We start from the raw sequence: 13,792 nt of genomic DNA on the forward strand, positions 1-13,792 counted from the left end.
ACATAGGAAGGATCCAGCAAGTCATCATCATCAACCCCAAACATATCCTGTGAGCCCGCCTAAACCAACTCCTCTACCCCAACATCCCCTGCATCACGCCCCTCCTCCTCAGTGCCAACAACAAACTTCTGCACCTCCTCCTTCTTGGATGGCCCCATCATCTCCAACTCATACTTCTCCAAAACATCCCTGTACATGGTCACAGTCTCAGGGGAGAAGAGCATGCTCATTAAGTGCAGGCTGGTCGATGGGGTCACCGTGACCATGGCCTCAAGTGGTGGTGGAGGCCTGCTGCAGACCGGACTGCTGGTCGTGGCGGCACTGGTCTCGCTCGTGCTGGAGGCCTGGCTGGAAACGGTGGCTTCCTGCTCCGCCATAATTTCTACCACAGCCTGCACCTGACTCTCCACAATGGGCCATGGGCGACGACCCTTCTCAAAGATGGGCGCAACAGACTGCTGTTGCGCCTCTGCTTCCTCCTCCCTGCGGTCAGTGGCTGGTGGCGGACCAGTCCCAGACCTGCTGCTGCTGGCAGTGGCTCCTGCAATGGTGCTGCCTCTCCTGGTGGTGCCTCGCCCTCTACCTCTGCCAGTCATTGTGCACTATACAAATACAGTAAAAAAAAAAAGTAGAAGAGGGCTGGAAAGGGTGTAAACTTTAATAAAGTCTGTATTGGTGGTGACTTGGTGGTGACTAGTAGTAGTAGTAGACAGTAGTAGTAGTAGTACGCACACAGGTAACTAAGAAATCCCTAGCGTACTACACAATAACTAAGTCGTGCGGCAGACAGTTGGTGACAATTACAATCGGTCACACACGGTCAGATGCAATCAATCAATCAATAGGCTCGGGCAGGTGACAGACAGTCACAGGTCACTCACAACGGATGCTGGTGGTGGCCTGTGTTGTAACTCTTATTTATTACATACACTACAGATGATAATAAAATCACACACTAACAGTGGAAAAAAATTAAGTGAACGGGTACTAGTAGTAGTAGTAGACAGTAGTAGTACGCACACAGGCAACTAAGAAATACCTAGCGTACTACACAATAACTAAGTCGTGCGGCTGATAGTTGGTGACAATTACAATCGGTCACACACGGTCAGATGCAATCAATCAATCAATAGGCTCGGGCAGATGACTGTCTGTCACAGATCACAACGGATGTTTGCTGGCCTGTACACAGTCAGTAACTAACTAACACAGTACTGAAACTAATAAAGTAATAGACTACAGCAGTACTAAATAATTAACTAAACTAGTACTAAGTACACAATTAACTAGAATCCAAAACCTACCTAAGCTAGTAGAAGGCTAAGGCTACCTAGGCTAGCAGGCCTAGCCTGCACACAGACTAAAACTAGCCTAGCACAGTATACACTATACACTAGCTGACTAAAAACAATCAAAATACTAGCTAAATATATAAGACAACAATAAATGTGTTTAGGAGGTGGTTAGGAAGCAAAACGCTAGGTTTAGCAGTGTAATGCACTTGCTCAGACACAGCATAGCACGGGAGAATCTCTCAGTACCAAGTAGTCACACAAGTGCGTGGCTCCGCAAGATGGCCACCGCCTTATACAGAGGAGGGGAGGGCCAGGCTCCCCTCCTCTGATTGGTTGCTAGGGTTGCCAGGTCCTCGGCTGCAGGACTTCTGATTGGCCCAATGACATCATCCCCGAATCCCGAAGCCAAAACCGAACCCACAGCTCCATCCGGCTGAATTTGAGTGCGCACATTCGGGAAACTTCGCATTTGGATTCGCCATGGATTGAATTCTTCGGGTTCGGGTTCGCATTCGGCAAACCTGAAAAATCACCCGAATTTTCGGGCTAACTTCACATTCAGGGTCCTGTTGAGCACCCCTGCTTACTTGTGTCTTTTACAACACATTGGCTTAAGACTTTACCAAATCTAATGCTCCAATATTATTATTATTATTTAGTATCTATATAGCGCCGACATATTACGCAGCGCTGTACAGTGTATATATATATATATATATATATATATATATATATATATATATATATATATATATATATATATATATATATCTTGTCACTAACTGTCTCTCAAAGGAGCTCACAATCTAATATGGGGAAGCTTCTCTGTTTGCTGTTTTTTTTTTTGTCTTTGTTTTTTTTTTAAGTGTGGTGTCACAGTTCACTCATCTCTTCAACTACAAGAAAGGCCCAGGAGTAGTCTTAGCTACCGTAATATCTATGTTATGGCAGGGCCCTTATTACACTTTCTCTTACAGGGCTATGGAATCCGTTTTGCCCATGCGATAAAGCGAGGTACAAAAATGAAATCATGCCTAGCAGAGGTTGGTTTTGATTCATCAACCTTTGGGTTATGGGCCTAGCACACTTCTGCTGCACCACTCTGCAGTCTGCTTATGTTTGTATACAATCTTCAAGTTTAAGAAGGGTACATTGGAATAGATCATATCCCTTTTAACTACAGACTGATAGTAACTCATCGGATTTGTGTGACTTGCCAACTAATTTTGGCAGACTAGCCTTTAAGTACTCTCCCATCACTGTCCCAACTCAAACACATGGTACATTGCAAACTGGAAATGGAAAAATGTTTTGCCTGTAGATACTCTTCAGCCCATTCCACATATTCATTTGCCGTAGATTGGCCACTCATACAGTATATGAGAAAATAGGTGTGAGCCCAGAGAGGATTTGAAAAGCTGTCAGAATTAACATCCACTATAACGGTAATTGCGTTAAGTTGGATTTTTATTTCCTGATCCCCCTGGGTTTCCCACTAATGAGGTAAATGTTCACTAGCCTACCTCCTTGACTGCCAATGATGTCTACCAAGCAGTTGATAAGGAGAGGTGTTAACTTTGGTGCTTTCTAATTTCCGTTTGATGGATTGTTTCCTGTCAATCTACGTTTGAAGCAGTCCCTAAATTTGACTGTTTTCTGCAATGAAGACGGATAAAGATATTGCATTTCAATATTTCTTTTTTTTTTTCCTGATCATATGTGTGGCAGGATTATTTCTTGTGATTCCTCATTGCCATTCTATACTTTATGTAATGCTTCCCACATTTTATAAGCCCCCTGTGAGATCTTATACGTGAAAATTCAATCAATATTTATTGACAAAATAAAAAAAATTAAAACGTATCCTTGTAAATAACATGCAGTTTAGCTGGGAAGAGCAGGCTATATTTAGGCTCCAGGGTACGCAACAATTTTTTTTACATCAGCAAAGGCCATCCTTTTGTTTTTGTATATTGAAAGAGAAGACCTAATATATGTGTATAGTAGAGTCATGTTGCAAGGGATCTTTTTGTGCCCTGGCCACTTTTAGGATACAGACCAAGTCATGAAAATTCAGGAATTTGGTGATCAGTGGTCTGGGAGGGAGACCAAGCCTAGGGCGACCACCAGGACCAAGCCTAGGGCCTAGGGCGACCACCAGGAATCCTGTGTGCTCTCTCAATTGAAAATGTTCTGGTGGGATAAAAGCCAGGGGGAGATTTCGTAAGCCAGATCTCAAAAAAAATCTTCAGCTGCAATGCCTTCTTTTTTTCTGGAAATCATGCAAACTGCAGGCTACTCTACCTGGATCGATTCTTCAGATCTGAGATTTTGAATGAGTGACCATCTGAAACCCTACTACAGTGATTCATTCCATTAGATCTCTGCATTTCAGACTGCAGAGATCTAATGTCATCCTCAAGATCTCTAACGTGCCTCTCAGCCTCCATTGCCCTTTCTCTCATTTTCTGTATATCACTTTTAACAAATTATAGCTCTGTTTGCATGGAGTCATCCTGTGATGGAGGCTTTCAGGTGAGCAATAGCATCTAGTAGCTTCAGTCTAGTGGGCTCCTTTTCTGAAATACTAGGGCCTACTGCAGCATGTGTTTTTGCTTCTTGGGCTGAGTATCTTAAGCTCTGGACTGGCATCGTGACCGTCACTGACCCCCAAGTATCATCCAGACAGTCTGGCTTTTGATAAGCGGGATCTTTTGTGATAGGAATAGATATGGCCAAGATGTTCAGGGATTAGGGGAGCTCAAGCACTGTGCGTCTTCCTCACACCATGGCCAGGCCATGCCCCCACCTTTATTATCTTAACTACAATAAAAGAGTGTAACGATTGTGGAATTCTTTCCGTGGTCAGCGCACAGGATGCGCGCCGACACTACGGAAATCCTCCACAAGCGTATAATTAGAGAGAACCCAGCTGCGGTGCAATGCACCTGTAGAGGGGAATTCCTGCTGGCAGATGGAGCTGTGGAGCACAGAGGAACAACCCCTCTGCCACAGATGTCAGATAGGAATTGTACGAGGGAAAGCAATGCAGGGCAAGATAGCCCTTAAAGAGAGAGAGCACAGAGACAGGATTTATGTGTGTCCACCAATCTAGTCGCCACCCAGCGACGATGAACACACAACAGTGAAGACCAAGTGGGAAAGCAATCGCAAGAGTTGGCAATTGCTAACAGCGACACAAGACTGAATAAGCACAGAGAAGGAATGTATGTATGTCCACCAATCTAGTCGCCACCCAGCGACGGCGAACACACAACAGCAGAAACCAAGTGAGAACGCAATCGCAAGAGATGACGATTGCTAACAGCGAAAAAAGACTGAGTAAGCACAGAGAAGGAATGTATGTATGTCCACCAATCTAGTCGCCACCCAGCGACGGCGAACACACAACAGCGGAAACCAAGTGAGAACGCAATCGCAAGAGATGACAATTGCTAACAGCGAAACAAGACTGAGTAAGCACAGAGAAGGAATGTATGTATGTCCACCAATCAAGTCGCCACCCAGCGACGGCGAACACACAACAGCAGAAACCAAGTGAGAACGCAATCGCAAGAGATGAAGATTGCCAACAGGGAAACAAGACTTAGTAAGCACAAAGATAGAATGTATGTGTGTCCACCAATCCAGTCGCCACCCAGGGACGGCGAACACACAACAATGGAAACGAAGTGGGAACGCAATCGCAAGAGTGGCGATTGCCAATAGAGACACAAGACCGAATAAGACAGAGTAGAAGTGTAGCAAGAAAGACACAGCAATAAACAATGATCAGAACATCAAGGAAAATAACAAACGCTAGCTAAACGCGAACACCGCCCTCATTCGCAACAGCGAATGCGTTTAAGCACGATCACCGCGCGTTAGGTGCCCAGTGATAAGCGTGCCACCCTAACTAACCAATAAAACACAAACACGAAATAGAGAATGCGAACGCTTGCTAAACGGTACCTCACTGAGCCTACAGCAAGCATTCGTACCAGACAAGACAGACAGATGGGACTACCAGTAGCAACCGCTGCTCTGGCTAGCACCCCTAAGGCAGAAAACAGAAGGAACCACCGCTGCTACCGCTAGAGCGGATGCGATCCAGACAGACAACAGATGGGGCTACCAGTAGCAACCGCTGCTCTGGTTAGAACCCCCAAGGTAGAATACAGAAGGAAGCACATCCACTACCACTAGGGCGAATGCAATCCAAACAGATGGAGCAGCCAGAGGGGGGACCGCTACAACCACCGCTATTCAGACCAAGGGAGCAGGAATCGTAGATCTCAAGATATGTAGGCAACAAAGAAGGTATTCCGCTGCACCAAGGCTGGGTAAAAGCTTTTTCTTCAACTTTATTGACACATCCGTAATCACATACAAGGCTGACGCGTATCGGAGCTCTGGAAGGCTCCTTAATCATAGCCGGTGGCTATGATTAAGGAGCCTTCCAGAGCTCCGATACGCGTCAGCCTTGTATGTGCTTACTGATGTGTCAACAAAGTTGAAGAAAAAGCTTTTACCCAGCCTTGGTGCAGCGGAATACCTTCTTTGTTGCCTACATAGATGGAGCAGCCAGTAGCAACCGCAGCTCTGGCCTACACTCCCAGACAGACAGAACGATTTCCTGACCTGACCACCGCTGGCAACAAGACAATCGAGACAGAGAGACAGAATACGGCAATACAGATAATACAACCTGACTGCGCTAGAAGGGATGCTTAGTGCAGTCCCAAATAATACTCTAAGATAATCTTTAGCGAACAATAGCAAGGCTGACACTCCCGGTGTTAGCAAGAACAAACCATCATGACCAGCAAAGGATCCTGGGAGAACATGGTATTTATACTGCAAGCCTTCAAAGGAGGCAGATAGGCAATTTGCATGACAAGTGTATGCAAATTCCTCAGTAGCAGAGCAAGTCTGAAACTTGCAAAGTAAAGACACGTCTCTTTTCCAGAGACCTGCAGCCCTCAGACTTAAGGAATGGTCAAACAGCTGTCTGCCTGTGCAGACAGCTGAGCGGATCATTACAAAGAGATGTTGGAAAACTAAAACTTATATTCCATCTCATTTTCAGTGTTTTAATACTAACTAAATACAGAAACATTTCCTAAAAATATGTTATACTAAGGTTCAGAAAATGCTGACAATTTATATGAACTAGCTCATCTAGCCTGGATTTTTTAAAATATTGTCTACTAGTAGATTGCAAATGTTTGCAACACTCAACTAGGGCATATCAGAATTAAACAGGTCGGTTGACAGAATAAATATTAATGCTAAATAAATACAGGAAAGAGATCAAGACATGACCGAGATGAAGGATGTAATTAACCTAATCATTGGGGTGTAAAACAATAAAAATAAAAATACAGATTGTTGGAATATCTTAGTTCTACAATGTTTTCCCCACTTTTGAAATCAATCATCTTCCATAGGATACCTTGCCACTTTTATTTTTTAGAAAAAGAAATGTTTAGCTAAACTGCAAAAATTGTGGAATTCAGTAAAATCCAAACCAATCATTTAAACCAGGGGTAAAATTGTGGAGGTTTGTATTAGTTTCAGAAGTTTAGGAAAAGAAAGGCAGAAAAGCATTGAAGAACTAACACATCTGAGAAAAAAAAGTAATTAATAAAGTACATTTTGGAATATTAAAACGCAGCGACCGTAGCTCCGCCCCGCCGTAATGACATCACGCCGCCTGGGACTACCACTTCCCTATAGCAGAGTATGCGCAGCAGAATGGGGAAACAAGTCTCACCTGCTTCGACGGCAGCTCCGGGCCAATCAGCGGCGTCCTCACATCCCTCAATGGTCCTCCGGGCGGCTTTCGTAGCGTCGTGTAATGACGCAATCAGAAGGAGACCCCACGGCTCCTTCTGATTGCGTCATTTACACGACGCTACGGAAGCCGCCGGGAGGACCATTAAGGGGTGAGAGGACGCCGCTGATTGGCCCGGAGCCGCGTGGAAGCAGGTGAGACTTATTGCGCCCGCTGCGAATACTCTGCATAGGGGGGCACCAGAGACACAGAGGGGGGCACCAGAGACACATAGGGGGGCACCAGAGACCCAGAGGGGGGCACAGACGAGGTACAGGGGACAGAAAAGGCACAGCGTCCCGACTTAAAAACAGATTCAGGTTAAGAACGAGCCTACAGTCCCTCTCTCGTTCGTTAACCGGGGACTACCTGTGTTTAAGTAGTGCATATTTTGCTCAATGTCAGCATTGTTTTTAAGATAAAGGACCAGTGTGGCCTGAAACATCTGAAACATGTCAGCCCTATTTTAATGCTTCTGAGTAATTCATTTTCATAAAAAGTCTCCTTTTAAAAAGATAATTTGACACATTTGTCATACTTACATCTGTTCACAAATCTTACAAATCTTACAGTTTATGGGATGTTTTGTAGAAGCCTATAAGTACCGTATATACTTGAGTATAAGCCGACTCGAGTATAGGCCGACCCCCCAACTTTTACCCAAAAAACCTGGAAAAAAATGATTGATCCGAGTCTCGTTGCTATGACGCCGCACGTGGTACACGTGATTGAGTCATAGCAACGAGCCTGCGACAGGCAGGAAGAGGCATCCCAACACAGCGCGGATCACTGTGAGTTACTCAAAGCCGCGCTGCATATGGTGACACTCGGGGGACACGGAGGACAATTCCAAGGTTGGCGACACACTCCAGTCTGCCGGGGAGAGAATGTCACACGGATTACAGCACTTTACACATAGTGGGGAGGGGGGCACGCGGGTTACTGTACACATAGTGGCGAGCGGGAGGGGGAAGTTAATCGACCATGAACGCTGCTCAGTTGTTGTTTTTTTACACTCTGCGGAAGGAAGGTGTACTCAGGGAGGTGGGCACTCAAGTATAAGCCGAGACCCCCACTTTTGGGCCACTTTTTTGGCCTCAAAAACTCGGCTTATACTCGAGGATATATGGTAAGCAATATTGTAACAAATATATTTATCTTAAAGGTTATTTTTTGTCTTGCTTAATGCTTGCAATAAGAATAACAAATTAGAAAAAAAAATACTCTAAATGTAAAATGGTTTCCCTGTATGTCGTTAATTAACAATCCCATGAAGAAGCCACTAAACACTTTGTTCCCAGTGGTTCCACATAATGTATTTTTCATCTCTATAAAAAGGAAGCAGAAAATATTCAATCAGAAAATTCAACAAACAATGGGCATGCTTTATTGTTCGTGCATAATACTTCCTGATCTCTTCATAAAAATACCGTAAGTATATGAATCTAGCAACATTTCAATAAAAGATTTCAGAGCTGCAGAATGTTGTGTCTTTCCAGGGAACATACGCTAATGTTTTATTTTTAAGTCACTTAATAAAAATTTATTTTCAAAGTGTGCTTGTTGCTCCACCTGAACTGAACTCCTCTATATAATCAAGACATTCTCAAGACCTAAACCAAAAGGGCAAACAAAATGTGTGTGTTTTTTTAGCAAAATAAATATTGAACAGGTAAAGCTTGAGAAGAAAAAAAGAGCACGAGGTTTGGATGTATTTAAAGGGAACCAGAGATGAACGATTCACACAAAATAAACATATTAGTTGATAGATTGTAAAGAATAAATGCTCTACCTGATAATTTTGCCACTATGGTGTGCCTTTTTGAGTGTTTTTTATCCATTATTGCTCCAGGAAATATCCAATATGGCCGCCGGCTCATATCTCTTCTGCTCCCAGGTTTTAAACTGTTCTGCATGTGCTGTCTAGCCTCTATGAGACTATAGACAAGCAGGGCTGCTGCTGCCTTTTATCTGTCTGCTTTCAACTTTATTATTCTGGCATGCTGTGTGACTGCCTGTAGGAAGTGTCTCATAGAAATGAAACTGCATACAGTAGATAATGACTGGCTGCACAGTGCACACAGATACACTTGTCTGTTTCAGAGCTTCTTTCTCGGCAGCAGCAGCCCCTCCTATGCCAACAGCTCTGAGTAGGAAATTTGAGCCAGGATGGGGCAGGCTTGGGCTTGAAAAGACTCCACAGAAGAGTGACTCAGCTATAATGATTCCAGGTCAAACCTAGACTGAATCAGTCGGTGGATTCTTATCACAGTTGATAACAGATAGATTAGACTGAGAAGAATAAAACTAAAAGCAGGGTAGGTGTTTACTGTCATGTTCCCACTGATAAATGTAATAAAATACATGAGGGTGCTTCGTCTCTGGTTCTCTTTAATAGTATCCTGGAATGCAAGTGAAATTATGTATAAAGATCATGTAACAACTGTCTGTTGTCTCTAAAAACTATTGTGCAATACAGTTACTGCACATGGATCCTTTAGACTGTAAGCTCACAAAGGCAGGTCTCTCTAACTTTATTCATATTAATTATGTCACTATTATTACCAATTCTGTACTTTGTACCAATTCTGTGTTTGGAACCAACTCTGTGGGCCATATGCAATTAACTTTTTCACCTGAGTTTTCTCCTAGGAGATCATTTTTCATCTTCGATTTAAAATACCTTTCCAGCACTTTTTAACTAAAAAAGTACCAAAAAGTAGCTGAAAAGGTACTATCAAAATTATTTTGAGTATTTTCTTGCTTTCTGGTAGCCTAAAAGGCATTTTATTGACAAGTTTAAAAATATCACCTAGGAGAAAACTCAGGTGAAAAAGTGAATTGCATATGGCCCTGTATTTCTTATATCAGTGTATACCATTGTCTGTATTTTTTTTGTACCCTATGTTTGTTTCTTACTTTGTACAGCCCCGGGGAATATGTTTTTGCTTTATAAATTAATAATAAATAATAATAATAATAATAATAATAATAATAATAATAATAATAATAATAATTTAGATTCTGAAATATGTAGCATCTTTTACTTGACCCTAGCCAACGAAAAACAAAGGTACATTTTTCTTTTATACAAACACCACTATAAACTTATGACTGTGCTGAGGGGGAAAAGAGGCACTCTTATGGATAAAACATGTTAAAAATAATAAAATATGAAATAAGGAGTAGCTTATTGGAGGGTGGGCCCTAGATGGATGGATTTACCAAGCTAGTAACCGCAGGAGAGCAACCACAACTAAGAAAGGTGAGTCTGGTACACCTGAGAGGAGATGGGCTTTCACCATATGCCACATTGGTTGGTTGCCCTTTAGACAAGCTTAATTTGTAATTATTCTTCTATATTTCCACCATGACACCTTAAGTTGTTAATACTGCATCATTTGGGTTGCCTTTGTCTCTGTGCTTTTTCAAGGCACTGGTTCATCTTATGGCTCAAGTTGTAGTCATATTTCAACACACATAATTTTGTGATCTGGTGTAAACAAATATATTTTATAAAATAAAAATACAGAAAGGTATGGCTATTAGCACCTCACCTGTGGCTGTAGTTTTCTTGTGGAATGTAATACTTGATTAACCTCCTGATTTCCCTGATCATGTTGGGATAAATTAAAAAAAAAAAAAAAAAAAAAAACTTCCTCAGAAATGTGTCTGGTCTGAAAAATATGAAGCCCCTGTCAATTATTACTCTCTCCCCCTCTCTCTCTCTCTCTCTCTTTCTCTCTCCCCACACACTCTCTAACATTTTTGAACTGTCTTTTTTTTGTTATGTAAAAAAGAGGCATGCTATTATTAACTGCACACTAAAAGTAAACACATAATGACAGATAGGTTAAATGAATGTTAAAAGCTTTTAAAGGGAACATCCGCGCTGAAAAAAACAAAAACAAACTCCACTTACCTGGGGCTTCTTCCTGCCCCTGCCAGTCGATCTGTGCCCTCGCCACAGCTCCTCTCACTCCCGGTGTCCTGCGCTGCAGAAGCCGACCTCGCCAGGTTGGCTTCCGGGGCGGCTTCATGTGCGCTCCACGGTGCGGGTCACATGGTGTATGCGACGTCATCGGGTCTCTACTGCGCAGGTGCAGAACTACTGCACCTGCGCAGTAGAGACCCGATGACGTCATGTACACTACGTGGCCCGCGCCATGGAGTGCACATGAAGCCGACCGGAAGCCAACCTGGTGAGGTCGGCTTTGCAGCGCAGGACACCGGGAGTGAGAGGAGCTGTGGCGAGGGCACAGATCGACTGGAAGGGGCTGGAAGAAGCCCCTAGGTAAGTGGAGTTTTTTTCTTTTTCAGCGTGGACCTTCCCTTTAAGTGGATGCCCAGCATATAACACATATTCAATGGATCCTCTTCTCCTATACAGTTATTATTACCTTCCTGGTCTTCTTGTTGTGTACCTCTTTCATAGTCCACTGACTTCCACTGTGTAGCCCCTTGTGTACCTCTTCCAGAGTCCACTGACTTCCACTGTGTAGCCCCTGCTGAAACACCATCAGGTTTTTTTCTATCTTAAGTAGAGAGAACACCATGGCATTTCTCACTGGGGGCTAGGAAAAATGAAATCCTCAATATTTTCTCAAAAATGTTTTTTTTTGGCATCTGGCAAGCATCCTCTAATCTGTCAGCAAGGCTTCTGGAAGCATTTTTCAATTCACATCAAACGCCTTGATAACAGATTCATAATATGTTGAAAATTCAATTTTTGAACATTTTATACCTATACAACATGTATTTACCACTTAATCCTATCTGGAGCTGCACTAGTCTATCTGGATGTGTATGTGTATGCACCCCTGAACCGCTCTCTGCTGCCTCACCCCACCCCGCTATACACTATCACTCCCGAAACCGGCATCAAGCAGGAGGAAGGGGCATTCCTTGTAGGAGAAGCACTCTTGCAAGATGTCCACTCTGGCAACCCTTCTCCAGCTGTGCCTCTCCTCCGCCTTGCCCATGCCGCTCCCCCGCCTCCTACTCTGTGCTCTGGGTTGAGACACACAGAGCCAGAGCTGCAGCGCTCTGATCCCAGGAGTTGTGACCATTTTTTTTTTACCAGAAAGTCAGAGATTGTGGGATATGGGAGCAGAGGTAACTGAGGTAACTGATGCTACCTGATCCAGCTAGTCTTCCCTCCCCCCCCTCCTCCCCAAACCGACCAGGTAGCATGCTCTTTTTTGTTAATTTTTTTTTTTTTTTTATAAAACACCACCTCAGGTTTTCAGGTTTCTTTGTGGTTATAATGTAAGTATTAGTTGTGCATATCGGTTTTACAAAATTATACACTTCTGCCTACAGGTTATGGATATGAAAAATATGACCAGAATAAGCTCCATTCACATTTTTGGGTTTCAGACTCGTGAAAGCATCTCATGTTTGGTCTTTTTCCTTTTTCTTATGGTTTATTCTTTGACCGTATGTGGAAACTTCCTGATCATCATGCTGGTGTCTAGCTGCAGAATTCTCCATTCCCCCATGTACTTCTTTCTCACCCAACTATCTGTATCCGATATCATTCTAGTGACTTCCATTGTTCCTAACATCTTTCAAGGTGCTTTGTTAAAGGAATTTACGCTATCGTTATCGGATTGTATCACCCAGTTTTATTTCTTTGCTACTGCGGGAACGGCTGAGTGTTTCCTACTGACAGTCATGTCTTACGACCGATATTTGGCCATCTGTAAGCCGTTGCATTATAACTTGATTATGAGCCACTTCTTTTGCTGGATGACAGTTCTCGCATGTTGGACTTTAAGCATTTTAGCTCTGCTGCTTCTTATTTTAAAAATAATAAGGTTGGAATTTTGTGGGCCAGATATCCTTGACCACTTTTTCTGTGATCTTCATCCAATCCTTGAGCTCTCCTGTACCGATATTTCATCTATTACTGTACATGTGATGTTTACAAGTACTTTCTTTGTTGTCATCCCATTCATTATTATTATTACATCCTATGTGTGTATCATAGTTGCCATATTTCGGATCCCTTCTATCACTGGCAGGCAGAAAGCGTTCTCGACCTGCAGCTCCCACCTGACTGTTGTTTTCATCTATTATGGTACCTTGATTTGTGTTTATTTGGTACCTAGCGGGGGACAGTCATTGAACGTCAGCAAATTCCTGTCCCTAATGTACACTGTTGTCACACCGCTCATGAATCCAATCATATACAGTCTGAGAAACAAAGAATTGAAAAAAGCTTTTGAACAACTTACCAGTTCATTAAGTACTGAAAATAAACTGATGAGATAAACAATTGTACATACCTTTAATACTATTTTAATTAACTTTGTGTTTGAAAGCTAAAAAGTCAGGTTCATCTCATATAAGGATTGAATTATGAAAAAAAATGTTTATTGGACACAAATGACAATGTGTTTCAGGGGCCTTATCCGCTTCTTCGGGTTAATATAGCAGTGTCTGTTAGGAGTCAGGATTGTCGGAAATGCCAATTTCCAATTACTCCGAAATTCCAATTTCCGCAGATACTGATTACCGATACCGCAACATTCTAATGAACTTCGGATTCCAATTTTTAGGGGTGTTTTTTTTGCATATTTTGGTAATAAAGGTGGGTCATTAAAAAAAAAGTAGATTTTTTTATGGAATCCATAATCTAGTCTGACTCGGAAATACT

At 42.7% G+C, this 13,792-nt stretch overlaps 1 protein-coding gene across 1 annotated transcript; it reads left to right on the forward strand.

Moving 5' to 3' along the window:
• The first annotated feature begins 12,456 nt into the window (after positions 1–12,456).
• Positions 12,457–13,407, forward strand: LOC137561939 (olfactory receptor 5P55-like). Its single transcript, XM_068273285.1, has one exon. It carries the CDS (start codon positions 12,457–12,459, stop codon positions 13,405–13,407), a length of 951 nt encoding a protein of 316 aa, XP_068129386.1.
• Positions 13,408–13,792: the final 385 nt, after the last annotated feature.

The sequence above is a fragment of the Hyperolius riggenbachi genome, chromosome 3 (assembly GCF_040937935.1).
Source record: "Hyperolius riggenbachi isolate aHypRig1 chromosome 3, aHypRig1.pri, whole genome shotgun sequence".
Lineage (NCBI taxonomy): Eukaryota > Metazoa > Chordata > Amphibia > Anura > Hyperoliidae > Hyperolius > Hyperolius riggenbachi.

Coding starts and splice junctions, on each gene's coding strand:
- LOC137561939 (XM_068273285.1), top strand. CDS start 12,457: ATGGATATGAAAAATATGACCAGAATAAGCTCCATTCACATTTTTGGG.